The sequence below is a fragment of the Drosophila teissieri genome, chromosome 2R, assembly GCF_016746235.2.
Source record: "Drosophila teissieri strain GT53w chromosome 2R, Prin_Dtei_1.1, whole genome shotgun sequence".
Taxonomy (NCBI): domain Eukaryota; kingdom Metazoa; phylum Arthropoda; class Insecta; order Diptera; family Drosophilidae; genus Drosophila; species Drosophila teissieri.
In genome coordinates, this window is record NC_053030.1 from 4,990,325 (window position 1) to 5,017,047 (window position 26,723).

Consider the following 26,723-nt stretch of genomic DNA (forward strand, 5'->3'; position numbering starts at 1 on the left):
TTGCACTGCTATCGATTGCAGACTGCTGTGGCCCCACCGCTAACTGCGCTCCACAAACAGTTTGTTGTTGTGTCTTGCTGGACGTTTCGTTCGTCGCGCGTTCGGGAGCGAAATAAAGCGTAAAATGGTCAAAACCCAACGCCCGCTTCGAGCCAATATAAGTTGCAATTGCCGAGCAGTTGCAGAGTGCCATGTGTGAGTTGCGGTGGCAGCTGGAAAATGCGAAATCCTAAGGACAATAGCAACAATGCCAGTTCGATACATACACACAGACGGGGGCCGATGAAAAACTGGTATATAAAAGACGCCAAAAGCTTGCGAAAAAGAGAGCTAACGCGCCCCTAACTTGGCTGCAGGACAACACACCACAAGGCGATACGAAACCAGGCGACACTTTCCAAGGGGCAGCATAAACACAGGCAGCACCGCGTCCGTGATGTCACAACAACACCCCCATCACGCCCACCCCCACCACTACGCACACCACTACCCGCCGCCCGCGACGCCCATGCCCCTGCAGCAAGAGCAGCAGCAGCAAGCGCAGCTGCTGCCTCAGCAGCAGCACGCCAATTGGTACTCACATGTTGCTTCCTACCCCACACCCCACTCGGCCTTCGGCCCCGCCCCCTCTTGCAAGGCCACCAACAACAGTAGCAGCGGCAACAACAACAACATCATGGACGGCGGGGGATACGGGCCAGGGGGTGGTGGCACGCAGGGCTATTATGGCGCCGCTGGCGGCGGCCTCAATGTCAGTGGGGCGGTTGTAAGTGGTGGTGGTCCGAGCTACGGCCTTGGGGCCAATACAGTGGCATATGCCCACAACCAACTGCTGCAGTATCAACAACAGCAACAGCAGCAGCACCAGCATCTTCCACAGCATATAGGCCAACAAAGGCCCTATATGGGCCACAATATCATGACCGGCAGCTATCCTTATATCAAAAGCGAACCCATGGAGGCCTACCAGCAGCCCCCGAATCCCATGGCCCCGCCACCGGCACCAGAAGTATTAATAAAATGTAAGTTCCCAAAAATTAATGTATGGTACAAGTACACACTCGAATGAAATATTTATTATTTTTAAACATTAGCACCGAGTATACTTTCCTTAAAAAAAGTCAGTAGACTTACAGTGGGTTGGGTTTTTGTGTATACTTAAATGGATTCTCAAAGAACCTAAAGAAGAAAACAGCTATTATAAAAATGAGAGTAATTCTTTTAATTACTATGCAAATGACAGTACAAAAGAATGAAATAATGTAAATTTATGATAACTGAAACACTTAATTTCCATAGATGCAAATCAAATATGTAGACTTATCCATCCTCTTGACTAGGCCAGTACAAATATCAAAATCCAAAACCAGAAAGTCTGGAAAACTTAGGCGCAAAAACCGCCTTTGAAATAGATGCGGAATGCACGCAGTATATCAAACTTACAGGGGGCCATTTTCCTATAAGTAGCGTAGTTTCAGCTCCATTTTGGCGTCGAATCAATAAAACGTTTGTTGAGTTTCGCTGAGGTTTGGCGCTTGTTTCGTTCGGATGGTTTTCGGATTCGGATTCTGATTCGGTTCCACCGCTCGTCAACCTACGGCTCTGTATCTGTATCTTGCTCTGTTCGGTTCCGTACCGTACAATTTGGCTCTGTTTGCGCGTCTCTCGGTATGTGCGATGGTACGGTTGTCAGTATGTATCCATTTGGCAAATGTGTACTCGGATAGATGCTTTATACTACCGGCGTAACCTATTCAGTTCGATTCCTACGCACACATGTGCATGCACTCGTATGTCCAGTGAGTGTGCATATCATCTCCCTGTCTTACTTTTTTGGAACGGGTTGTGGGGAACTGTCTTCCAAGTCGCTTCTTATGTAACGTGCTCCCGTAGATTAACCTACAAATTATTGGTCCCGCCCGCACTCCCAGTGCCATTTTAATGGGCGTGTGGGTACGCACAGAACGACGCCCAAAACATTGATATTACAGGTAATGAATTCAGTCTCTCAAACATGTTCGCGGTATCCATGTCAACATAAGTATACGAAGGCAGAAGGCAAGGTTGCTAATGAATATATAATATGAATGAAAAAAATTATTATTTCTGCTCTTATCCAAATCAATGAGTCCAATAGCTTTTACTTTAAGAACAATTATAATATAGTTCAAATGGGAAAGTCTAGTTGGTATCATTAATAATGTAAATAGAAGAAATATCTGCGTGTCTGCAGAGCACTCGGTTATCTATCCATTTTATGTAGCGGCAGTTAATTCTTATCACCAATCAAAGGGGAGTACAAAATACAATTCGAAACCATAGAAACAGCGAATAATGGATACAGAATTTTTCATCTGCGCAGAGTTTTTTATTTCGCGGTCATATATATATTTAAATTTCTCCGCAGTCTTAATTAATTAAATTATAGGCTTAACTTTTATTTATTTCAACCAAGTAAACAGGATTTATTTTTTAAGTCTCACACAATAATTAAATATTTCCTAAACAGCGGAACCCATTGACGAGCATTCCTATAAGTCTAACTATATAGACGACAATACGCCATTTGCTGACTTTAGCAAGTTCAGCGAATTCAGCGAGGACATGCTGAGCCCCAAAGTGGAGCTGACCGTGAAGGATGAGTCCTACGGAAAGGTGAGTGTAAAAGAGTTCCTTGATGAAACACACTTGAGTCATCTTTTCTCTATGTTAGAGCACTAGCAGTTTCCTGCGGCGAAAACAACAATCGGATCGGGGCACCGAAAGTCTGCCCATCTGCCAGCGCTGCAAGGAGGTCTTTTTTAAGAAGCAGGTATATGTTCGCCATGTGGCCGAGAGCAACTGCGGAATCCAGGAGTACGACTTCAAGTGCAGCACCTGCCCCATGTCGTTCATGACCACCGAGGAGTTGCAGCGGCACAAGCTCCACCACCGGGCCGACAGGTTCTTCTGCCACAAGTACTGCGGCAAGCACTTTGACACGATCGCTGAGTGCGAGGCGCACGAGTACATGCAACACGAGTACGATGGCTTTGTCTGCAACGTAAGATGCACATTTTATTGCTTTCTTGAAACACCAATTCATTGATCGTTTCATTTGCAGATGTGCTCCGGGACCTTCGCTACGCGGGAGCAACTGTACGCCCACCTGCCGCAGCATAAGTTTCAGCAGCGCTTCGACTGTCCCATCTGCCGTCTATGGTATCAGACGGCTGTAGAGCTTCACGAACATCGTCTGGCTGCGCCCTATTTCTGTGGCAAGTACTACACGGGGGGACAGTCATCCTCTGCCTCCCTGTCGCAGTCGCAGGCGCAGCAGCACCAGACAAATTACAAGCTACAGGACTGCCATATGGCGACCATGGAAAGTTAGTTAGAAACATATGTATTTAACACCTTTTCTAACGTGCTATTTCTCTTTGTTTTAGTGACCACAACCACGCACCACAAAACAACTCCATCCGGCTCGTCCTTGCCGGCGACGGCTGCGCTGAATTCTCTACTGCAACAGCGTCAGGCAAATGCCGATGGAGCTGCCATGTTCGCAGCATCCGCAATAAAGAACGAAGTGAATGTTAAGATGGAGCGGAGCTACAGCAACTCTACCAGCGAGTCATCCTACAGCGTTCAGGACAGTGCGTACAATAATACCTACGGAAGCGACAGCTCAATGCACGCAGGAGCGATCGCCGGACCACAAGCGCACTCCTCAACGCTGGACGACTCCGAAGACGCCTTGTGCTGTGTTCCTCTGTGTGGAGTGCGCAAGAGCACAAGCCCTACGCTTCAGTTTTTCACGTTTCCCAAGGACGAGAAGTACCTTAATCAGTGGCTGCACAACCTCAAGATGTTCCATATACCCGCCGCCAGCTACGCCAATTTCCGCATATGTAGCATGCATTTTCCGAAGCGCTGCATTAACCGCTACTCTCTGTGCTATTGGGCCGTTCCCACTTTTAATCTGGGTCATGACGACGTGGCCAATCTATACCAGAACAGGGAACTCACTAACACCTTCACAACCGGCGAGGTTGCGCGCTGCAGCATGCCTCACTGTACAAGTCAGCGGGGTGAGAGCAACTTAAAGTTTTACAACTTTCCCAAGGACATAAAAAGCTTGATCAAGTGGTGCCAGAACGCACGACTACCCGTTCAGGCAAAAGAGCCGCGTCATTTTTGCAGCCGCCACTTCGAGGAGCGCTGTATCGGCAAGTTCCGACTGAAGCCGTGGGCGGTGCCTACTTTACATCTAGGTGCCCAGTATGGCAAGATCCACGACAACCCAAAGAATTTGTACGTTGAGGAGAAACGCTGCTGCCTCAACTTCTGCCGCCGGAGCCGATCCTCTGACTTCAATATGTCGCTATATCGATTTCCCAGAGATGAAGTTCTTCTGCGACGCTGGTGCTACAATCTTCGCTTGGATCCTGGAGTATATCGTGGGAAAAATCACAAAATATGCAGCGCCCACTTTATTAAAGAGGCGTTGGGTCTGCGGAAACTATCTCCGGGTAAGTTTCAACGCAATTATAGCGTTTGTGAAAAATATTTAAATGATTTCTTAATGTAGGGGCAGTTCCCACACTTCATCTGGGTCACACTGACACCTTCAACATCTACGAGAACGAACTGTGGCCGCCTCCAACAACTCCAAACAGTCACAGCAGTGGCCTCCAGCACCACACACAACATCATCCATCGCAACACTCACTGCAGCAGCAGTTGCATAGCAAATCATACCAGCGCCAATCTGCGGCTTCCACGTCCTCCTCTGCCAGCTCGGCAAACTCTCATTACGTTGATCCTGATCTAAGCGCTTCTTACCTGGCCTTAAGTGCCAGTGGATCTTCTGCAATTAATGCCAGCGACAGCATGGACGTATGTTGTGTGCCCAGTTGCGAAAGCAAGCGCCACAATAATGAGAACATTACATTCCACACCATACCACGCCGACCGGAGCAGATGCGCAAGTGGTGCCATAATCTGAAAATACCCGAAGAAAAGATGCACAAGGGTATGAGGATTTGCAGCCTGCACTTCGAGCCCTATTGCATTGGCGGTTGCATGCGTCCATTTGCGGTGCCTACGCTTAATTTGGGTCACGATGACGACGATATTCATAAAAATCCGGATGTGATTAAAAAATTGAACATCCGGGAAACATGTTGCGTTGCCGTATGTAAACGAAATCGGGACAGAGACCATGCCAATCTGCACCGTTTCCCAAGCAATGTGTCTCTATTGACCAAGTGGTGTGGCAATCTTCAGCGTCCTGTTCCGGATGGGAGTAAACTTTTCAACGACGCTATTTGTGAAGTGCACTTTGAGGAACGATGTCTGCGCAACAAAAGGCTTGAGAAGTGGGCGGTACCCACACTATCGTTAGGCCATGAAAGCATCCCATACCCGCTACCAACGCCGGAACAGGTTACAGAGTTCTACGCTCGACCCACTGCACCCAATAATGGCGATGAACAGGGAGAGTGCTGTGTGGAGACGTGCAAGAGAAATCCCAGTGTGGACGACATCAAGCTTTATCGGCCTCCGGAAGAAGCTTCCGTGTTGGCCAAATGGGCGCACAACCTGCAGACGGAGAGTAGTCAACTGACTAGCATGAGGATCTGTAATCTTCACTTTGAGGCACACTGCATCGGCAAGCGGATGAGACCTTGGGCTATTCCAACACTTAATCTGGCTGGTAACATAGAAAATCTCTACGAAAATCCGGAGCATTCGATGCTGTACAAACGGCGAACTCACTTAAAAACCAAGCAGTCGGCTTCCGTGAAGCCCACTTGGGTGCCCAGGTGCTGTCTTCCGCATTGCCGCAAAGTTCGGGCTCTCCACAACGTTCAGCTTTATCGCTTCCCCAAGCTAAATCGGTCCACTCTGGCTAAGTGGGCGCACAATCTGCAGGTTCCTATGGTTGGCAGTGCCCAACGCCGTCTATGCTCTGCTCATTTTGAGCCGCACGTGCTGAGCAAGAAGTGTCCGGTGCCGCTGGCGGTACCCACATTGGACTTGAACGCGCCGCCCGGTTTGAAGATTTACCAGAATCCTGCCAAGCTCAAGGCAAGCAAGCTGTGTCTGCAGCGCGTGTGTATTGTCGAGAGCTGCCGCAAGACGCGGGCGCAGGGCGTCCAGCTCTTTCGGCTGCCGCATAGTCCAACGCAACTGCGCAAGTGGATGCATAACATCAAAACGCGTCCTAGAGCGGCGATGAGGGCCCAATACCGGGTGTGTTCCCGCCACTTTGAGACACACTCTTTCAATGGTAGGAGACTGAGCGCTGGCGCCATTCCCACCCTGGAATTGGGTCATGACGACGAGGACATCTATCCTAACGAAGCGCAGGCCTTTGCCGATGAACACTGCGTGGTGGAGGGATGCGAGGCCTCCAAAGAACAGCCGGACGTACGCCTGTTCCGTTTTCCCACAGAGGATGACGATATGCTATGGAAATGGTGCAACAATCTCAAAATGAACCCGGTGGATTGCACCGGCGTGCGCATATGCAATAAACACTTCGAGGCGGATTGCATCGGGCCCAAGCACTTGTACAAGTGGGCTATTCCCACCGAGGAACTGGGCCACGACGATGCCGAAATCGAGCTAATACTAAATCCCAAGCCGGAGGACAGGTATGTGGATCCGGTGTTCAAGTGCATCGTACCGACCTGCGGAAAGACGCGTCGCTTCGACGAGGTACAGATGAACAGCTTTCCCAAGGATGCGAATCTCTTTGAGCGGTGGAAACACAACTTGCGGCTGGAACACCTCAGCTTCCAGGAACGCGATCGGTACAAGATATGCAACTCTCACTTTGAGGATATATGTATCGGAAAGACTCGGCTAAATATAGGTTCGATCCCGACTCTAGAATTGGGTCACGACGACACAGACGACCTGTTCCAGGTAAATCCAGCGGAATTGCAAAGCAACCTTTTCGGACGACAACGGCGAATACAGGACGAGTTGGGCGGAACAATTATCAAGCAGGAGTTTTCCGAGTCGGAAGACGTCAAAACGGATGTGACAACCATGTCTGATGCCAAAGATTTGAATACGAGACAGGTTTGTTTATAATTATTAGATAAACCAAATTACCCAGTTTAAACTGCTTTTTCTTTAAGGTTAAGCTCAAAAGGACTATGTCCGATCTGAAGTGTTGTGTGCGCAGTTGTGGGCGCAGTCGACTGGAGCACGGAGCACGCCTCTTTCCATTTCCCAATGGTAAGCAACAGCACCTAAAGTGGCGCCATAACCTGCGTCTGGAACCCGACGAGGTGGAGCGTTCGACACGGATTTGCAGTGCGCACTTTAACCGCCGCTGCATTGATGGCAAGCATTTGAGAAGCTGGGCAATGCCCACGCAGCAACTGGGCCACCAGGAGCAGCCGATCTACGAGAATCCGAAAAACATACCAGGATTCTTTACGCCCACCTGTGCTTTGAGTCATTGCCGCAAGCGTAGGAGCATTGACAACGATCTCCGCACTTATCGATATCCAAGGAGTGAGGATCTTCTGGAAAAATGGCGGGCGAATCTGCGTCTGGCACCGGATCAGTGTCGCGGCAGGATATGTGCGGACCATTTTGAGGCACAGGTGCGTGGAAAGTTGAAGCTGAAAACGGGAGCGGTGCCTACTTTAAATCTGGGCCATGATGAGGGCTTAATATACGACAATGAGGCTATAAAGGTGGGAATGGCCGAAGAAGAGGAAGGTAGCTCGGAGTTGCCACGACTGAAAACCAAAAGGGAGCTGATTGATGAAGAGGAAGAAGAACTAGAGGCTGAAGAGGAGCACCATGAGCAAGATATTTACGATGAAGATGAGAAAGACGGCCACTATTTCGATCCCCTCGAACTGGTCGAGACGTTTGCTGAACATCCAAGTGATGATGAAGGCGAGTATTGTGGAGATGAGGAGGATGAACGCGTCGAAGAAGAGGACGTGGAGGAAGCGGAGCACTTTCATCCGGACGCCCCACCCACTCCTCCTATTATCCCTCTGCGTCGGGAAAAGCCCGCAAATAATGTGACGCCCATATGCTGTCTAAAGCACTGCAGAAAAGAACGCACGGCTTTTCATCTACTGAGCACCTTTGGCTTTCCCAAGGATCGACAGCTGCTGCTCAAGTGGTGCTCCAATCTACACCTGAATCCTGATGACTGCATCGGCCGCGTTTGCATAGAGCACTTTCAGCCGGAGGTACTGGGAACTCGAAAGCTTAAGCAAAATGCAGTGCCCACTCTCAATGTGGGCCACGATGATCCACTTAGATACTCTTGTAATGGAGTAGATCTTGACCAAGAGCAATTACAGCCACAGCACTCGGTTTTTCGGCTTTGGAGCCTAAAACACTGCCGCAAGAGGAAGCTGACAGAGCCGCCGGACATCCGCCAAGACAAGTGGAGTGCGCTGGAAGTGCGGAAGATGCAGACGTTGAGGATGGAGATGAAGGTAGGGAGGAAGATCAAGCTGGAGGTGCAGACGGAGAGGGAAATGATGATGAAGGAAAAGACTCCAACGAAGAATCACAGAGAGAGTAATTTGGAAAGATGTTGCATCAGCTACTGTGCGAATGCGGACGTTAACCAGCTACTTCCGCTGCCTGAGGAGCAAAATCTTTTAAAAAAGTGGCAGCTTAACCTAAAGCTTTCCCAAGACACGGACTTCAAGGAAATTCGAGTGTGTCTTAAGCACTTTGAGGCACAAGTGGTCGAAAACGGAAAGCCCTTGGAGCAGGCAGTACCCACCTTAATGCTAGATCAAAAAAGTTGGAACATCTACAGAAACCATGGCAGTTGTCTCTTTCCCGAGTGCGGAAATTCTTCATCGGATCACCTAAGCTTTGTTAATTTACCCGAAAATGTGGTCATAAAAGATGCCTGGATAAGACACCTTAATTTGCCACCCAGCAGTGAGGGTCTTCTTTGTGGTGACCATTTTATGCATCTGTTCAAACGGGTGGAGCTTCCCAAAGTATTGGCCGCACAAGATTTGGAAGATTTGAAGTGGGTTCATGATGAACTTAAATGCGCAGTGCCTAGTTGTTCTTCTAAATGTGATAGGGATCTTCAGCTAACCCCGCTTCCAGACAAGGATGCTACCCTTCTGAAGTGGTTACATAACACAAAGATATCTTACGATCATTCAAGGCACAAAAGCTATCGCATATGTTTTCTTCATTTCGAGCCAATGTGCTTAGAAGCAAATTTCCTAAAAACTTGGTCCATACCTACCATGCATTTAAGGCACGATGACGAGATTCATTTGAATATCAGCCCTGAATCTCGCAGTGATACACCAAACAACAATTCTAGACTAACTCCTTTAAGAATTAAAACGGACCTCGCCTCCTTGGAGAGTCCATGCTCGAGTGCAAGTCCAAGTCCTCGAGGTAGAATCAGGATATGTTGCATTTCAACATGTGGACAGATTGGAAGTAGCCAAATTCGACTCTACCGCTTTCCCACCGAAGAACAGGCCTTGCTCCGGTGGCTGGTAAACACGCAGCAGCAACCTCGCCTGGTTGACCCTGCGGAGCTTTATGTGTGCCAAACTCACTTTGAACCAGACGCCATATGCAAAAAACAACTTCGCTGCTGGGCAGAACCCACTTTAAACCTGGGCCACGACGGGTTGGTTATCCCCAATGCCAAGCACAATGGAAACATTGCTGGAGGCCAGGACACTGAGGAGGCGATGAGGCTTATTCGGGAGCGCTATTGTTCCATACTTACTTGTTTCCAAGGTGAAGCTAGCGGTATAAGACTCTATGAGTATCCCAAGGATATGCCAACTATACGAAAGTGGGCAGCAGCGTGTAGACATCGGTCAATGCAGGCCAGCAGCAATGGATTCAAAGTATGCCAGTCTCACTTTGCACCGGAATGCTTTGAGCAGGACACTTTAAATTTGATTGACGGATCCGTTCCCACTCTGGAGTTAAGTAGAAGCGACATCGAAAGACATTGCCTCGTGTCTGGATGTGAAAAGGACCCCTCTGGAGGACGTCTCCGCTTTTATAAGGTGCCAAAGACCGCTGCTCAACTGAATGCGTGGAGCAATAACCTGAAGATCAGTTCCGTAGACCTCGGGTTGGGGGAGCAGCTTATCTGTGAACGTCACTTTGAGCCCTTTTGTTTCGGTGCTCACAAAGGTTTACGTCCTGGCGCACTGCCGACTATAATACTAGGGCACGACGAAGAGGTGGAGATGTTACCAAACCCAGAAAGTCTCTGGCAGAAGAAAGCGGAGGTTTGCTGTGCCCCTGATTGTGGTCGAATATGGCAGCCCGGAGACACTAAATTCAGTGGATTTCCTAAAACGCTGGCGTTGGCTAAGAAATGGATTCATAATCTCAAACTGAGCGTACTTAATGACCAGCTGGGCAGTCTGAAAGTCTGCAGTGCGCATTTCGAAGCCTCTCTCTTCAATAAAAGTGGATTAATATCGGGTTCCATACCCACACTGGAGCTGGGCCATTCCTCTCAGGATATATTTCAGTCGGACACTCAAAGCCTGGGTAAAAGTTTAAAGTGTGAAAGGAGAGCTATAATATCGGAGGTAGATTGCATTTATCCTGAGTGCAAGGAACTGTGCAAAACCGTGTCATTCAACCTGCCCCATGAAGAGAACCTACGCAGAGCGTGGCTCCGTCATTTGAAGATCGAAGAGCCGTCGAGTGATGGTGGTCAGCTATGCCCACTACACTTCGTTATTCTTTACGAATTAAGTATCAAAAGTTTTCCAGAGCACGTTTCAAACCGATTCCTCGAAGAAAATTACTATTCTGCTCGAAACAACAGACGCGTCAAGATCGTTAGCTGCGCGGTAAAAGGTTGTGAAATGATCAGGCCCCGGGATAAGGTGCTCCTTCATGGGTTGCCGCAAAGGGAAGACATACTGAGGATGTGGGTTGAGAATGGCCAACTAGAGATTACGGAGCCGCAGCAGCAATATATGCTTAGAGTATGCCGCAATCACTTTGAGTCCCGATGCTCGTTTGACGACAGGCGGCTGCATCCCTGGAGTGTTCCCACTCTGAATTTACCTGGAAATCCGGTGCACCAAATTCCCACTAAGGAAGAGTGGCAGGAAATGACAGTAAAATTTACCCAGGAAGCCGATACAATTAAATTGGAGAGAGAGGAGGAGCTGGAAGAGGAACAGCTTCGCGAGGAGGAAGAGGGTGACAGTTTCCTTCTAGAGCCCATTGTAAGAATGGAGCACATCGAGTCTGATGAGGAAGACTCGGAGATGCAGGCCCTGGAGGTCCTTCTGGAGGTTGGTCACGTTGAGCGAATGGACAGCTACGAAAGAGTGGACAAGTCCTATACCGAACATGCCGTCTGCCACTCTAATAGCATTCGAAACCAGTACAATGCCAACCACTGCGCCGTTGAAGGGTGCGAAGTGACAGTAGAAGACGTGGACGGGACCATCAAGCTGCACAAGTTCCCCGCATCGTCCGAGGCCGCTCGGAAGTGGATGCACAACACCCAAGTTGACATGGATGAGAAGTTCTGGTGGCGGTATCGAATTTGCAGTTATCATTTCGAACAGGAGTGCTTTCAGAGCGCTAGAATAAAGAAGGGAGCGATGCCCACTCTACTCCTAGGACCTAAGAGACCAGAAGAGGTATATGAGAATGAATTCGCATTGCAGGAGACTGAGGAGCTTATTTTGCCCGAAGAACTTCAGTTTGAGGAGCACAAAATGGTTAAAAGTGAGGTAATAAAAATGTGCCTGCCAACGCCGGCTCCGCCCCGAAAGTCCAGTAAGTTTTGTCAGATTGAGGGCTGTATGAATCACCTGTCCACTCAAAACATAACATTGCACAAATTTCCTCATTCAGAGGACATGTGCCTTAAGTGGCAGCACAACACACAGGTGCCTTTCGATCCCTTGCACCGCTGGCGATACCGTATCTGTAGTGCCCATTTTCATCCCGTGTGCCTGCTTAACATGAGACTAGTCCACGGCAGTGTACCCACCTTAAAACTAAGTAGCAAGGCTCCCACCGACCTATTTAATAACGACTTCGAAGCCATTAACCTCAGGCTGGACAAGAAGTTGGGAGCGGACACAAACACCGTGCAGATAAAGGAGGAGGATGAAGATTCAATGCCGTCCCTGGAACCAGAACTTCAGCTTCATGAGGACCAAGAGGCGGAGGATTCAGCAGCTACGCAAATACCCTTTACCCAGACAAACTGGAAGGGTCAACTGAGCTTGCCAGTGAAGCAGGAAACGGTGACCTACAACCAGGTGAAGTCTGGATACGATAAGTGCTCATTGGCTCATTGCCAGCGGCAAAGATCGAAGCATGGCGTCCACATCTACAAGTTTCCCAAATCGAGGATCCAACAGGAGCGTTGGATGCACAACCTCCGCATCCGCTACGATGAGCGAAGGCCATGGAAGTTTATGATCTGCAGCGTGCACTTCGAGCCACACTGCATCAGCCTGAGGAAGCTGCGCCCCTGGGCGGTTCCCACCCTGGAGTTGGGCGACAATGTGCCCGAGAAGATCTTTACGAACGAACAGTGCCATGAACTCTTCACCGATCGCAGTGAGGTGGAAAGCAATGCCGATGAGGACGATGGACTGCAGGAGGATGAGGACGAGGAGGATGAGTACGAGGAGGATATGGGGACGGAGGTACGCATCAAGCGGGAGCGGCGTTCCAAGCTGGATCCTTGGCTGCCTGGGCAGGTTCCGCCGTGGAAAGTTAAGCAGTGTTGTCTTCCTTACTGCCGGGCCTTTCGTGGCGATGGCATCAAATTATTCCGGCTGCCCAATAACCGCACCTCCATACGAAACTGGGAGCTGGCGACGGGCATGGTGTTCAAGGAGTCTCAACGAAACACTCGCCTGATTTGCAGCCGGCACTTTGAGCCCGAGTTGATTGGGGTAAGACGTCTCATGCGTAACGCCATTCCCACGAGGCACTTAAATCCCCAGGCATCCTCAGACAAAGTTAAGAGAAAGCCGGATCCACCCCTCCCAATTGCAACCTGTTGCATGGCTGACTGTCATCATAATGGAAATGTTAAACTGCACAAGTTTCCCAGTGGTAAGTAGTACTAGTACAAAACTATAACAAAACTAATCTACATTTATTGTTCCTCTCATTAAAGACCCGGCGCTGCTTAGACAGTGGTGCCAGGCACTTAGGCTCACGGATACCCAGCGATATCGGGGCAAACATATTTGCTCGGTCCACCTGCCCTCTGACAGGACGGTTAGCTGTGTCATCTGCGGAGTGGACAATGTCCAGTTGCCGATGCTGGACTTTCCAGAGCAGCGCAATCAGCGCGCCAAGTGGTGCTACAATCTCAAGATCGAGGCCATATCCAAGTGGGACCACTCCAAGCACATTTGCTGTCGTCACTTCGAGTCGCAATGCTTCCTCCAGCCAGGTGAACTGCGTCCAGGTGCGATTCCCACGCTGCAGCTGAACCACAACGACACGAATATATTCCTCAGCGACTTCGCCACTGGTTCGACCGGCAATCGGATCAAGGATGAGCCGCAGGACAACGACGACATGCTGCTGGTTTAGTCTACCTACATGGAATCATTTTAGTCTAGTTTTATCTGTACCATTTGATAGAACTTTTTGTACAACCTTTGTACAATGCCACATCACGTCTTCTAGTTTTACCATGTAGTATCTACCGGTGATTTTAATGCGTTATTAACTCATAAATGGCTTGTGGAGAAAGGATATGCCATGCAAAGAAACAAACAACACAAAATGTTCCTTAAGTTTTTGTTTTACTTTTTATACATACGCACTTTAACTGTGAGAAAAATGTGTTTTAGTTTCCGTAATACTGACATATATAAACTATAGATATACTACGTAATATCCTTGAGCGTATATGTGTATGTAGACTTGTAGATGGCCCAATATTAGTTGGAGGTTTTCTAAATATACATATTACTGAAACTAAACGTATTGCTTCTGCGATATGGGGTTTGTGATTGGAATAAAATAAATCTATTGAGAGGATTTTGGATTCCATATAAGTTGTGTAACTTTTACCATCGGGAATATTTTAATTTCAATTTTAATATTTTCCTTTTATTTGGGTTATTGGTGTATTAAGCCCACATGAAATTATAAATCAAATAATCCTGAGAGAACGATATAGTCTACTTAATTGACTATCGAATACGCGTAACTCTGCTGGGCAAAGAATACAAAACACGAAATTTAAAATTGTTTAGCATATCGATATAATGATCCTAATCAAGAATCTTTATAAGGTCGAAAACGCAGCCTTCTACTTGTAACATGGATGTAGTTTTTACTTCTTTTACTCTACGAGTAGCGGGTATTCAAAGTGTGGACGTTTTTTTTTAATTTTGAATTTGGCGGGTTTGTCTTCAATAAGTGGTACCAATCGCAAAAATCCCAAAAAAACAGGTTGGCAAGGCACTCAGCTGATTTTTAAATGGTCGCTATTATATCTAAAGCATCAAAACAAAAAGGTAACATTTGAAATAAACAACCTAAACTACAAACCAAATTTATTTACAGATTTGTCGTGCTTATCAGGTTATACAGCTGGAATACCAAAAAACCTCCACTATAAAATGGAGCAGGTCCTGGTGAAAGAGGAATCACAATTAGAAGACGAGGACATTCAAGTGTACAATGCGGCCCAAGTTAGAGTGGAGCATCTAGTAAAAGAAGAATACGAAGTGGACGAGGACTTTGCGATGCAGGTAAAGATTTCTATAAAGGAGAAGCTTTCGATGCTGGAAAAAGTTTCTGTTAAGGAGAAACTTTTCTGCTTGGCGAGAACTCTGTTAAAGAGGAGGATTCGATGCTGGACGCTATCCCCGATAAAGAGGAGTCTCCAGATAAGCAGTATCCAGTATAAGCAACAACCAAATCTTTTGAAAGGAAACGATGGAACGATGCCGACCTGTTGTATACCCACTTTGCACCAGGAGAACAGTCAATTCCAAATCTTTCGTTTTCCATGCTATGAAAATACTCTAATCCTGTCGCTTGTAAACACCCAGATTAAGCCTACTCTGGTTAATCCGCTCGAGCTTTATGTATGCTAGTTTCACTTTAAACCCAATGTTATGCAGGGTAATCAGCTTTTTAGGTCGGCGGTGCCAACTTTGTTCCTCGGCCAGGTGCATGTGATTCCGAATACCCAAAAGGATATGACGGCAGTTTTCAAGTAGGGTCAATTCAAAGTTCAGATGGTCAGGTGTGCCATTAAGGGATGCGATACCTTTTTGCCCAGAGACGGTGAAACCAAAGACATTAAAATAACAAGATGCGTAACGCTATACGATTTTTTTGCATACGTTTTTTTTGTGCTGTCGCTATAACTGGCTCCAGGCTCCCTCGAAATTTCGTTCAAAAGCCAGAGACCGGAGAGCTCTAGGGCCACCTTTCAGTACCAAAATTCCTCGCCTGTAATTTTCCTCGCGAGAGTTCGAAAAAACAAATCTGGCAGGCTTTTTCTAGCAAAGTTTCGAACACAGAATTCAAGCCGAATTCAGTCGTGGCTCAGCCGCTGCCTATGCCCTAGTTCATATTTGTTGTTTTTTTTCGAAGTAGTTCACAGCAGACCGAAAATGAAAGACGAGAGGAGACAAAATCAGAGTCAAGGAAAAAACGCTATGTATAGACGTCTGAATAGCGTTCTAGTAATTTGAGAGATATTTATATATTTGTAAGTGTATATTTAATTTATATTTGTTGATTTAAGGATTTTATGATGGAAACTCGTCAACCACCTATTAACCAACTGGCCGAGATCAGCCAACGTGTACGGGCCTTAGAAACCGCATTGGAGACGAACACGAAGCAGCTGGCGGAGACCACGAACCAGGTTGCAAGGATGGCGGACTTGTTGGAGTCATTTTTATTCAAGGGGAAGGCGAAGGATGTGACTGTGGAAGTGGCGTTCCCAGTCGCATCGGAAGAGGACCTTGTAGCTTTAGAGCTTAAAATAAGCTCAGTGTCAAAAGAACGCTACGTAAGTAAAGTATTTATAGTCTAAGTAATCGTAAAATTGATTCTGTGTTTTTATTTTTATACCCGTTACTCGTAGAGTAAAAGGGTATACTAGATTCGTTGAAAAGTATGTAACAGGCAGAAGGAAGCGATTCCGACCATATAAAGTATATATATTCTTGATCAGGATCAATAGCCGAGTCGATCTGCCATGTCCGTCTGTCCGTCGTCCGTCCGTCTGTCCGTCTGTCCGTCCGTCCGTCCGTCCGTCTGTCTGTCCGTATGAACGTCGAGATCTCAGAACTACAAAGATAGAATGTTGAGATTAAGCATACTGACTCCAGGACATAGACGCAGCGCAAGTTTGTCGATTCATGTTGCACGCCACTCTAACGCCACAAACGCCACAACTGCTACGCCACACTTTTGAAAATGTTTTGATATTTTTTCATTTTGTATTAGTCTTGTGAATTTCTATCGATTTGCCAATAACTTTTTGCCACGCCACTGTAGCGCCACAAACGCCAAAACTGCACGCCACACTTTGAAAATGTTTGATATTTTTTTATTTTTCTATTAGACTTGTAAATTTCTATCGATTTGCCTAAAAACATTTTGCCACGCCCACTCTAACGCCCAAAAGCCGCCAAAAACTGTCAGTGTTAAAGACTCTCCTTCGCACTTCCACTAGCTGAGTAACGGGTATCAGATAGTCGGGGAACTCGACTATAGCGTTCTCTTTTGTTTTGTTTCAGATGGAAGCTATAACCAAAATTTTAAAGCGCAACCATTTGCCCAAGGCAATCAAGGGCATTTTGACGGAACCGCTCTTGTGCGCCTATAACATAGACGGCCTTAACGGGAAAAAGTCTTTAAAAGCATTTCCCAAATTCTTTTCCGTTATGATTGGTATGTATATTTGTAATTTAGCTATATATTATTTAAATATTTTTCTTTACAGATAGTATAAGCACATTAGAAGGCCAGCAGCCAGCGGAGAAGGCCTTGGCCCATGCACTGACATGTGCTAAAAATAATGCAAATAAAAAAAGAAAAAAATTAATGTAAATAAAACAAAAAAATTATTTAAATGTTTAACTTTTTTACATTTTTTGGGAGATTTTTTCTGGACTTACAGGTATTTTCCCGATGAATCCTAGAGGAATGCTTATTTTTCGACATTCCCCAGGAACTTTGAATTCCTCGACAAGAACGCTTGTTCCTCGCCGCTTTGTATGGAAAATTCCCCGGGATTCCTCGAGGATTACTTGGGGAATCCTTAGGGATTGGTACTGAAGGGTACACAAGCAAGAAAATTATATTTTTAGATTTTTACGCTCTCAATTTTAGGCGAGCGAAAAGAGAGCAATTTGGTCGTCACCAAAAAAGTGGATGCATAGTGCAAAACCAATGTATGGCCGTAACGTAAGTCATTGGGCTAAGGAAAGTGAATCTGATTTTTTGGATTCAGGTTCAATTGACGAAGAGTACGAAGAGCAATCGAAAGGAGGAGATCAAGCATTGGAAGAACTTCTCGAAGCATCCCAAAAGCCCAACCGTGAACATGATATCCTATCCGAGCAGAAGAAGTACAGCGCCTATCGCTGCATTTTTCCATTCCATTAATGACTTATCCAGGATGCAGGACCTCCTTTGACGACGTAACCAGAACTTTTCGGCTACACAACCTTCCAGAATCCGAAGATTACGCCAATATGCTACACAATACCCAAGTAAAAATGACCAGAGAGACTGGCGCAGCTTTCGCATATGCAGCCTCCACTTTGATCAGGATTGCTTTCCAGGGTGAAGAAGGGGCCAGTGCCAACGCATCGCTTGGAGGAGAAAAGAAAGCCTCTGTTCGTAGTTTACGAAAGTGAGTGGATAGCCAAGAAAAGAAAGCCTCCATCCCGGTTTCCCAGAACAGTGAAGGATTTTGTTTACTTTATTACTAAACAAAGTTGAATTTTTTGTAATCTCTGAATATCGTTGCTCTTTGGTTTTCAATAATTTGTAAGAATATCTTCTTTCCAAAAATAAATGCAGTTATTGGTAATATTCGTGTACTAATGTATAATATATATTTTATATAAGGGTATGAGTAAATATTTTCTAAGTGTATGCATTACATAAATTCATGTTTGTTACTAGTACGGAGACGTTAATATTGAGTGTGACTATGTATCGGAAGGGTAAAAATTAATTTATGCATATAAAATCTGTAGTTACAATTAAAATAAAATCATCACTGTCTGACAGTCTAGAAAATGAATAATTAAATAATTGCAAAGAATAATAAAGATACTTTTAACTTAAATGGTGATTGCGGGATCTAAATCTAATTTATACTGTTAGGACTTAACAAAACACTTGGAATTAAACAAATATTTCTTTACTGTCAGAAGAACCTTAACTAACAGAGCACGTGAACAAGGGGCTACTGTTTTCCCGCCTCGTTTGCGGACGATCCATCTTCGTTGTGTGGATAATTGGCGTCCAGGAAGAGATTACGATCAGATTTGTTTGACTGCAAAGGGATACTTGGTTATATACTGCTGTGAATAAAGTAAAGTAAAAGTACCTCTCGGTACTTTTGCAGGTAAATAGACAGAGGTTCCACGTAGTTATCGAATCCCAGATTGCTGAACGCAACCAGCAGGTCGTCCCCATTGACTGTCTTGCGATTTTCGGCAACGCTACGTTCGATGGCCTCACTGCTAATGAAGGATATGAATTCAGAGACGCACTCCTGGATGCACTCTCGTGCATCCTTGGCTATCTTGCCGTTCTGCGGCACCGGCACCTTCATGATCTTAATGATGTTGCAAATGGGCAGAAATCGGTCCTGTTCCCGAAGCATTATCCCTCCATCCTGCTTGTCTGAATCGTCTGCGGGGGTAAATTAGCAGTGTCCAGCAACAAAACACACGTTTGTGGGTGGCATTTCGCTTACCGCCGGACGCTTCGTCCTCCTCCTTGACCAGCATGTCGTTCAGATACTGTTGCGAGTCCTCGCTATTACTCATATCTAGAATTTTTATCAGATTTCTTTAAGGGATTTGCTTTTGTTTACTTTGCCAAATTCGAGGTTTATCGTCAATCGATAACGACCAATAGTGGTGAAGGCTTACCGCTCCACCCGATAGTTCCTTCGCTGGATCTGGCAACGCCGTCCATTTCGATAGTCCTCTTCTGATCGCAGCGGTATACAGCGGTATTTATTGCGCTGCTGCTCTCTTCTTCTTGATATTGATAGTTGTTGATCTGATATTCTCTGATCGGAGCGAAATGCAGGCGAATTTGGCGCTGGCCAAGGGGGAGATAGACATGGAGGACACCAAGATCAAGTTAGAGCCGCAGGACGAAGTGCCGCACAGTGCCGTCAAAATTCTGAGCGGTAAGCTTGCAATGCTGCTCACATGCATGTGTGTGTGAGTGCTGCTAGGTGCTGTAGTGTTGGTGTCGCTGCTATTCTATTACGCACTTTACCGTTAACTTTTAATTCTTGTTAAATTTGTCCACCCTACAGCATGTGATACGCTGAAAATTTTGGACGAGGGAACTCAAATGATAACAGTGCCGATTAGGGATCGTTTGCGTTCCGAGGACGAGCGGCTATTTATCGCCAGTCTTGGACTTGATCAGCAACAGGTAAATATACATAACCTAAAAAAGCACATTCGTGCACAAGGGGCGTAGTGGAAACGGGGTTTCGAGGATCCCGTTTCGGTATTCAATTTTATTTATAAGCAAGAATTCAGATTCAAAAATCTAAACTAATATATACAGTAGATAAGTATGTCATATTTTCACAATTAATCATATGTATTTATGTTTTTATAATAATCTAGCGTATTTAAAAGTATATATCTAAATTGTCTTTTTTAACTTAAAAATACAAAATTATGAAACAAATCAAATTAGCTAATACTTTTACACCTCCAGATATTTGCATCTCCATTGGAAAACAACCCAACCCCAAAAGATTGCAATATTTGCCAGTACAAGTTTAAAAGCCAACTGGATATATCAGGGCACCAGGTCCACCATGAAATGAACTTTCATTTCTGTCGCCTGGGCTGTGGCATATGGTTGGATACTCTCGAAAAGATTCTTGAGCATGAATATCGTCAACACTCCCAGCCGGGACATGTGTTTTGCTGTAGGGTGAGCTCATCTGTATTAAACTTTCAACCACAGATTGATTAAACAGTAAACTGCTTAGGTTTGCGATTTTTTGGCAAAAGGTGCGGACGACCTGGCTCGCCATATGCAACGGCACGTTTACATATATCGCTTTGTTTGTTCCATTTGTCGTCGACATTTTGATTCCAAACAGAGTCTTAATTTGCATAGGAAGCAGAGCCAGGACGATTGCAGACGTGTGGATTTCAGACAGGGGCTATCTCCGAAGCCGGAACTTGTGGCAGTTAGTACGCCGGTGCCTTCAAAGTCTTTTTGCAATGTGCAGATAAAAGAGGAGCCCCTTAACGCAGACGATAGAGATCAAATGCTATTGGAAGACAACCCCCCCCTTAACATAAAATTGGAGCTACAGGACTACGAAATACCAGATGTGAGCATTAAGGAGGAACAGTCAAATGGTACGATCTGGCCAGCCATACCTACTCCGTTAAGGAATAAACTGCGCCTGCCAGCTTTGAGCTCCACCAAAATGCAGTTGGACTTAAAAAGTTAGTTTTTTTGCAATAATAATTTAAAATAATTATTTAAATACATACACCTTCTAAGCAGGTGTTAAGCGAAATGGACTACCAACATCTAACGCGGAATCTCTTAACAAAAAATCTCTTCACGCAGTGATTTCCGATAATTCAAATATTCTTCCAATTTGTAACCAAGACTCTGTGGCACATACAAATTCTTCAATTTCAGCCAATATACTGAAAGTGTTACCTAGTAACTGCATGGTCATCAAGTTGCCCGCCAACACAAAAATCTTTAAGATGCCAGGTCAAGCTCCAACTGTCCCTAAGAATTCGTTTACTGTAACTGTGAATGGTACGGAGAATTTAACCAACGTCATAAAGATTCCGCAGGCGATAAGTATAAGTACCGTCAGTTCTGTTGATAATCCTCCAAGTATTGCTACTCCTGATACTGTTAGGACTGTGTTAACACCCCAAACTCACAGTCGATCATCGTGCTTCCTTGTCGACGCATTTAACAAATCCGAGAGCAGACCCGAGTCCATGAAGATAATCAATGAATTTCGTAATCAAATTCGCTCCATTGAAAAGACATTGCCACTGCCAGGAACAGTGCTACAATCCTCCAAAGTAAAGATTAATGAATCAACGCCATCTGCTACGGATGCACCCAGACCCGTAGAACTGATCCTCAATGCGTTGTCTTTTATGGTGGCCAAGGGGCTGCAGATCCAGTACCCGCTATATCGTTTTATGTGGACTTGTCCGCTATGCCAGCGAATTTTCGAGAAGCATTGCGCATTTCGTACGCATCTGGCTAGCAAGCATGACTTAACGGATGAAAAGTGTAACACTCTTAAAGTGGTCTTAATGCCTTCTAAAAGTAAGTAAACTCAAATCATTTTGAAAAGCATTTACTAATTCCCTTTTCAGTACTTTCACAGGACTCAGGAAATGCTGCAACTGAAAAAGTGAATGTGCCATCGGCTACGATTGTGGAATCAAATCCACAATCGCCTGTGATTCCTCCCGAAGTACACAATACTGTTAATTCGCCTTTTCTTGTATCCGGAGGGGTTGCTCCTTTAACAGATCAGACTTCCGCACTATCTAATATTCCTGTTAACAAAGGTTTATCGCCGACAAGTGTAAATAAGCAAACATCAAAAGGCTCCAAGAAGTCCAAAAACAATCAACTGAATTGTACACAGTTCCAGTGCACCGAATGCTCCAAAGTGTTTACTACTTTTGGAGCCCTCCGCATCCACAAGTCAATACACACGGGAGAACTGCCTCACAAGTGCAACTACTGTGATACACGTTTCCGAACTCCTGGACAAGTGCGAGTTCATCACCGTCGCCACACCGGAGAGAAACCATTTAAGTGCAAGGTGAGAAGGGTCTATATCGTTAAGAAACGCCTTTTGGTTTATAAAATAAGGGATTATGCTTACTCTGGAGAAACTAGATATTAGCTTTTTGATTTATAAAAATCTTACTGTTTCCTTTCCAGATTTGCTCGTTAGACTTTACTCACCGGGAAACTTTAATTTCCCATCTATCGCGTCATATTGGAATGAAGCGGTATAAATGCTACGGATGCGATAAATACTTCGTAGTTGTCAGCGGCTTACGTGCCCATCGTCGTCTCCGGCCAGACACATGTGGGAAGGTGAAGTTCACTGCTCGAGCCCATGGTCCCCGCGTGCGGGTCATTAGGGGAGAGGTGGTGTTCGAGCATCATCCAGAGCACAACGGCTATCTACGCAGTGAAGACCCGCTCAACATTTTGTCCCAACGTGATCAAACCGACTCAACCCAACCAGAAACTGCAAAGGGTATAAATTAATTGTTTTGTTTTGTTTTTTTTTAAGGTACAATATCTTTACTGTGTTTATTTTTGAACCAATTGGATAACGCCATTTCGATATAGATCGTATTTTTTTGAAAAACACGATGATTTATTCATCAGAAAGTAGGATCTGGATCCATAAGAAATTAACATTGATATTGCCATGAATTATCATTAATTTCTAAGTCTTCAATTATGTTCCAACAAAGTCCATGAAAATATACGTATCTGCTATTAAAAATACACTCAATGGTGGACTAATATAATGGGACTTCTAAAATTATTCAAAACATTTCTTATCAGTGAGTGAATTATTAGGATGATATTTTGAATAAGAGCAACCTCTCTTTCATTGCCAACCTCGAAAGCGATTTGTGATAACAATATAATGCCGGTGTGCTGTCACCCTAAGCAAAAAAAATAATCCGCTTTTACTTATCATTCCTTGTTGTTTAAATTTTTTATTGACTTAAGTGCATATGTTTAGAACCTTTCCTTGAAGCTCATGATTTTTACAAAGAGAGGTTCGTGCTGCTGTATATCAGTAGAAACGGTGTATTCGTTGATTGCATTGAAAAGCTCACTTTCCCGACCTATAGTGGCCGGAGTCAACATAGCTTTCATTTGGATGGCACCTTCCACAAACTTATTATGGAGATGCTCATCCTCCCTGACGAATTCACTGCTAACGCCTAGTAAACCCAATAAGCTCATTCCAATCACCTGCGATTCAGGCGCTGATTGACTCAGCTTGTTGTTGAGTCCTTCAAATACCTGTTGCAGTTCGTAGATGTACATATATTTCTCGCCAGTGGTGCCTCTCAAGCGGAGACTCTTGCCTTTGTTGGCATAGGCCTGAAGAGTAGCGGTTCCCGGTCCGCGATGCTCAGCGGGAACGCTGTCCACAACATGCTGCACGAAGTTGATGGTGAGGCTCATCATGTTATGAATTTGAATGCCACGTATGGTCTCGGCATAGCCAAAGAAATGAGCTAGAATCTCATTTTGCGATTTTGGAGGAGCAGCACAGGCCAGACTCTGTGGAATATTCATTGCGTTAAAACAATGTGATCCGATTTGCTGTGTTTTAATATTTACCACAGCAGATATGACAAGTATATACATACACCGCATCTTCAACAAATGATTTAATTCGACTCAAATAAATTTACGCAGAGATAGGCTTTTTATACACATGTCGCTATCAGTAAATCGTTTATTTCTTTCATGAAATATTTTCTTTATATGATGAATTGTCTAATGAGATAAAGGAAAGTCGATTAGAAACTAGAAACGAAACTATTTTCAGATGCTATTGAACTTTCCGTATAATGTCTTGGGGGGGCATTCCAACGGAAAAGTGTAGGAAATGCTCTGAAGAATATTAATATAATGTTACATTAATAATTGCACTACCGATAACGTTTGAATACGAAAATTTCTGACCGGAATTTATTATACCCGATACTCGTAGAGTAAAAGGGTATACTAGATTTGTTAAAAAGTATGTAACAGGCAGAAGGAAGCGTTTCCGACCATATAAAGTATATATATATATCAGCATCAATAGCCAAGTCGACCTGACCAAGTCCGTCTCTCCGACTATGCATAGAACTTACTGTAACCGTTTACTCTACGAGTAATAATTAAAATTAAAGGCACGGGTTTTAATTTCATCTTTTATTATTTCTGATCATTCAGTTTGCAGTTTTTTGAAAATGATATAGTATTTGTATGGTACTTTTAAACATAATATGACATCCTTACCCATACTTTAATGCGAAATACATACGCTCTTCTGTTTGCTTGATTAGTATAATCATTATATTGTTTGCTTGTTTGTGTATCGTATTACCTTTAAAATTTTTATATCTTTCTATTTCGTAAAACATACAAAACAATTTATATCTTAACAAAATTTGACAAGCCGGCAGATTTGTGTAATATACAATATAATCGTACATTTCAATTTATGTATATGTTATGTTTAATACGATTGCAACTCTCTGTGGGGGTACCTTTATCTAGACATCTATTTTTGCTAGCGCTATAGTTTAATTTAGTATCTCTCGTTTTACTCCAAATGCGCCCAGCCGGCCAGCATCGTCTCAAAATTTACTACTTCCTAACATTTCCGATCCAATTGGCAGGGGCAACATGCTAAAGTAGTTATAACAAATACTTTTATTTCGTATAAATATTTAGTTTACATATGACTATGGTGGTTTAACATGTGTTTCAGCTAATAATTTAGTGTTTGCTTTTAAGCATTTGCTTGCTAACTTTTTATATATTTATGTATAATTACGAGGCCGAATTCAAACGTTTTGCAAAACAGCTTATCAGTTATATACATTATTATGTACCTTAACACCTATTGCCAATGTCTCGATTTATATTTATATTCGCGTGTGTCGCTCTATTTTATGGTAAAAATTATATGCTACAGTACATATCTACAGTTATCATTCTAATCTGTTTGCTTGGTTATTATCTATGTCTTCATACACCTTAGGTACAATAACTGCTTTTCAATCTTAAATACACATAAATACGTGGCTAGCTCGGGTATCGACTGTGGTATATACAGGAATGTACTAGGAAACTGAATAGAAAAGTCAAGGGAATGAGGTTGAAGTTTCAATAGCTGCTTGCCTGGAAGTTGCGTCTGAGGTCTGTCTTATCGGTCTATAAAATTTGAACTGCCTGTTAGCTACCTAGACATCGATCAGTCCATAAAGTTCGTGTTTTTTCAGGGAGATCAGAACGTAAGTTGTGTTTGAAAACTAATTTTAGAATCTAGCTGCCTTATTAAATATGCGCTATGCAAGCCTTTTGACTAATTGCACGGACCGTTCTTACTGGTTTCCAACAACCGAGGCAAAAAAACTGATTAACATAGCAGTGTTTGATTGATTGTATTACTCATACGTGTTTATATCATAATTTCGATTGGATTTTGCTGCCAAATCGCCAGAAGTTTTTGATTTATTTAAAATGGCTTCTACTTTCAACCCTATGCTTCCGTTAGAGATTCGATTTAGGCAGTAAGACTAATAGCTACCAAGTCCTTAGTTCAAATATGTATCGGTTTCCTGTGACGCGCACAATTCATGGTCATTTCGACGGCAGCCCCACGAACAAAAAGTTGATTGACATCCTTCTTCATTAGCGAGCAAAATCTTGATGCACGTACATAGAAGTGCATGTGGGTATCTAAAGTTTGATAATTAAACGTGTAACAGTCTTCTTTAGTTTACATTATCATTAAAATAGAACGCATTAAAAGATCGAGTCCCCCAAACAATCGTAATGGTAACATAACCTGCGGGCGGGGGTGCGCTTATCAACTAAACATATCCACGTATATAAGTATAGGTGTATTAAGTAAGTGTGGGCAGTAGCTGGCTATAATACTTTAGAGTTATGATATCCATGTATATCGTAAATGCGTATTATGCGTAGAGTACGAAATAAGTATGCAGCGAACGCAGGGCCGATGAAATTTTAGCTTAGGCCGGGCAAACCCATTGAGAAATGCCCTCAGTTTGCATAGTTGTCGAATGAGCCCAAGTACTCCAATGCAGCGCGATAGCAGAAGTGGTATTGATCCTACGGGAATTATAGAAGTTTAATAAACCATTTTTCTTTGTCGCTGAAGAAGCCAGTGCAATACCCACCTCGGTTTGTACCATGGCCGGACGCTGGGAACGCAGAATACGCACTGTCTGGAAGACATCCAGTACTCCCTCGTACTGCATACGTTCCAGAACGATGCTTAGAGTGATAAAGACCCCCGATCGTCCCACGCCCGCTGAACAGTGCACGGTAATGGGTCCATCCTGGCCAAACTGCTCCTTGGTCTTGTGCACCTGCCCGATGAAGTCGATGAAGCCTTCGCCCGACTTGGGCACACCCTGCTCCGGCCAATCGATGAACTGAAACTGGCGGACGGTGCGCGATGAGCCATCTCGTGCATCTGTGACCTAGTGGCGGGGATGATTAAATTAGGTTTATGCTGTAAACTGACAATAAAGTAATTGGTGCTCACCTTAAATTCACGCAGCTTGTACTGCGGCATGTTGTACTCAGCAATGGGATCCACGACATAATACTGATAGCGTACGGATCTCTCATGGGGCCAGTACTGGAAGCATTTCTCCTGCGGATGTAGTGTTTAATGAATATAAATAATCACT

At 44.6% G+C, this 26,723-nt stretch overlaps 6 protein-coding genes across 14 annotated transcripts in view; 3 read left to right on the top strand and 3 right to left on the bottom strand.

Annotated features, from left to right (window-relative positions):
* The first annotated feature begins 78 nt into the window (after window positions 1–78).
* Window positions 79–13,933, top strand: LOC122615162. 2 transcript variants are annotated; one of them, XM_043790080.1, is made up of 9 exons: window positions 79–1,022; window positions 2,510–2,655; window positions 2,714–3,043; window positions 3,104–3,368; window positions 3,429–4,511; window positions 4,571–7,074; window positions 7,134–12,923; window positions 12,985–13,086; window positions 13,151–13,933. In XM_043790080.1, exons 1-9 carry the CDS (start codon window positions 437–439, stop codon window positions 13,469–13,471), a joined length of 11,127 nt encoding a protein of 3,708 aa, XP_043646015.1. In that variant the 5' UTR covers window positions 79–436; the 3' UTR covers window positions 13,472–13,933. The 2 variants fall into 2 exon arrangements, with proteins under 2 accessions (XP_043646015.1, XP_043646014.1); XM_043790079.1 differs by having other exon boundaries at window positions 79–293; window positions 357–1,022; window positions 7,134–13,086.
* A 549-nt stretch (window positions 13,934–14,482) lies between these two features.
* LOC122614209 lies at window positions 14,483–17,093 on the top strand. Of its 3 annotated transcripts, XM_043788737.1 has the most exons (5): window positions 14,483–14,510; window positions 14,578–14,747; window positions 15,755–16,024; window positions 16,758–16,911; window positions 16,964–17,093. In XM_043788737.1, exons 2-5 carry the CDS (start codon window positions 14,616–14,618, stop codon window positions 17,068–17,070), a joined length of 663 nt encoding a protein of 220 aa, XP_043644672.1. In that variant the 5' UTR covers window positions 14,483–14,510; window positions 14,578–14,615; the 3' UTR covers window positions 17,071–17,093. The 3 variants fall into 3 exon arrangements, with proteins under 3 accessions (XP_043644672.1, XP_043644671.1, XP_043644673.1); XM_043788736.1 differs by lacking the exon at window positions 14,483–14,510 and having other exon boundaries at window positions 14,550–14,747; XM_043788738.1 differs by lacking the exons at window positions 14,483–14,510; window positions 16,964–17,093 and adding an exon at window positions 16,100–16,129 and having other exon boundaries at window positions 14,551–14,747; window positions 16,758–16,847.
* Window positions 17,094–18,060: 967 nt separating this feature from the next.
* On the bottom strand, window positions 18,061–19,102 carry LOC122614242 (transcriptional activator hap3). The gene is made up of 3 exons (XM_043788774.1): window positions 18,956–19,102; window positions 18,584–18,891; window positions 18,061–18,529 (listed from the first exon to the last, which is right to left on the bottom strand). The coding sequence occupies exons 1-3, from the start codon at window positions 19,026–19,028 to the stop codon at window positions 18,440–18,442; spliced, it is 471 nt and encodes a 156-aa protein (XP_043644709.1). The 5' UTR covers window positions 19,029–19,102; the 3' UTR covers window positions 18,061–18,439.
* Window positions 19,103–19,192: 90 nt separating this feature from the next.
* LOC122612528 (zinc finger protein 26) lies at window positions 19,193–22,769 on the top strand. 2 transcript variants are annotated; one of them, XM_043786211.1, is made up of 7 exons: window positions 19,193–19,399; window positions 19,532–19,653; window positions 19,948–20,169; window positions 20,228–20,696; window positions 20,755–21,555; window positions 21,606–22,063; window positions 22,186–22,769. In XM_043786211.1, exons 1-7 carry the CDS (start codon window positions 19,291–19,293, stop codon window positions 22,519–22,521), a joined length of 2,517 nt encoding a protein of 838 aa, XP_043642146.1. In that variant the 5' UTR covers window positions 19,193–19,290; the 3' UTR covers window positions 22,522–22,769. The 2 variants fall into 2 exon arrangements, with proteins under 2 accessions (XP_043642146.1, XP_043642147.1); XM_043786212.1 differs by having other exon boundaries at window positions 20,758–21,555.
* A 101-nt stretch (window positions 22,770–22,870) lies between these two features.
* Window positions 22,871–23,755, bottom strand: LOC122612529. The gene is made up of 2 exons (XM_043786213.1): window positions 23,623–23,755; window positions 22,871–23,562 (listed from the first exon to the last, which is right to left on the bottom strand). Exons 1-2 carry the CDS (start codon window positions 23,656–23,658, stop codon window positions 23,008–23,010), a joined length of 591 nt encoding a protein of 196 aa, XP_043642148.1. The 5' UTR covers window positions 23,659–23,755; the 3' UTR covers window positions 22,871–23,007.
* Window positions 23,756–24,690: 935 nt separating this feature from the next.
* The window catches only part of LOC122614788 (tyrosine-protein phosphatase Lar), a 118,093-nt gene continuing 116,060 nt past the window's right edge, over window positions 24,691–26,723 (bottom strand). For all 5 annotated transcript variants that reach the window (XM_043789444.1, XM_043789443.1, XM_043789446.1 and 2 more), the window contains 3 exons: window positions 26,576–26,686; window positions 26,205–26,510; window positions 24,691–26,136 (listed from right to left, as the gene is read on the bottom strand). In XM_043789444.1, the coding sequence (XP_043645379.1) occupies window positions 26,068–26,136; window positions 26,205–26,510; window positions 26,576–26,686 (486 nt within the window). In that variant the 3' untranslated portion in view covers window positions 24,691–26,067. The remainder of the gene's footprint in view (window positions 26,137–26,204; window positions 26,511–26,575; window positions 26,687–26,723) is intronic.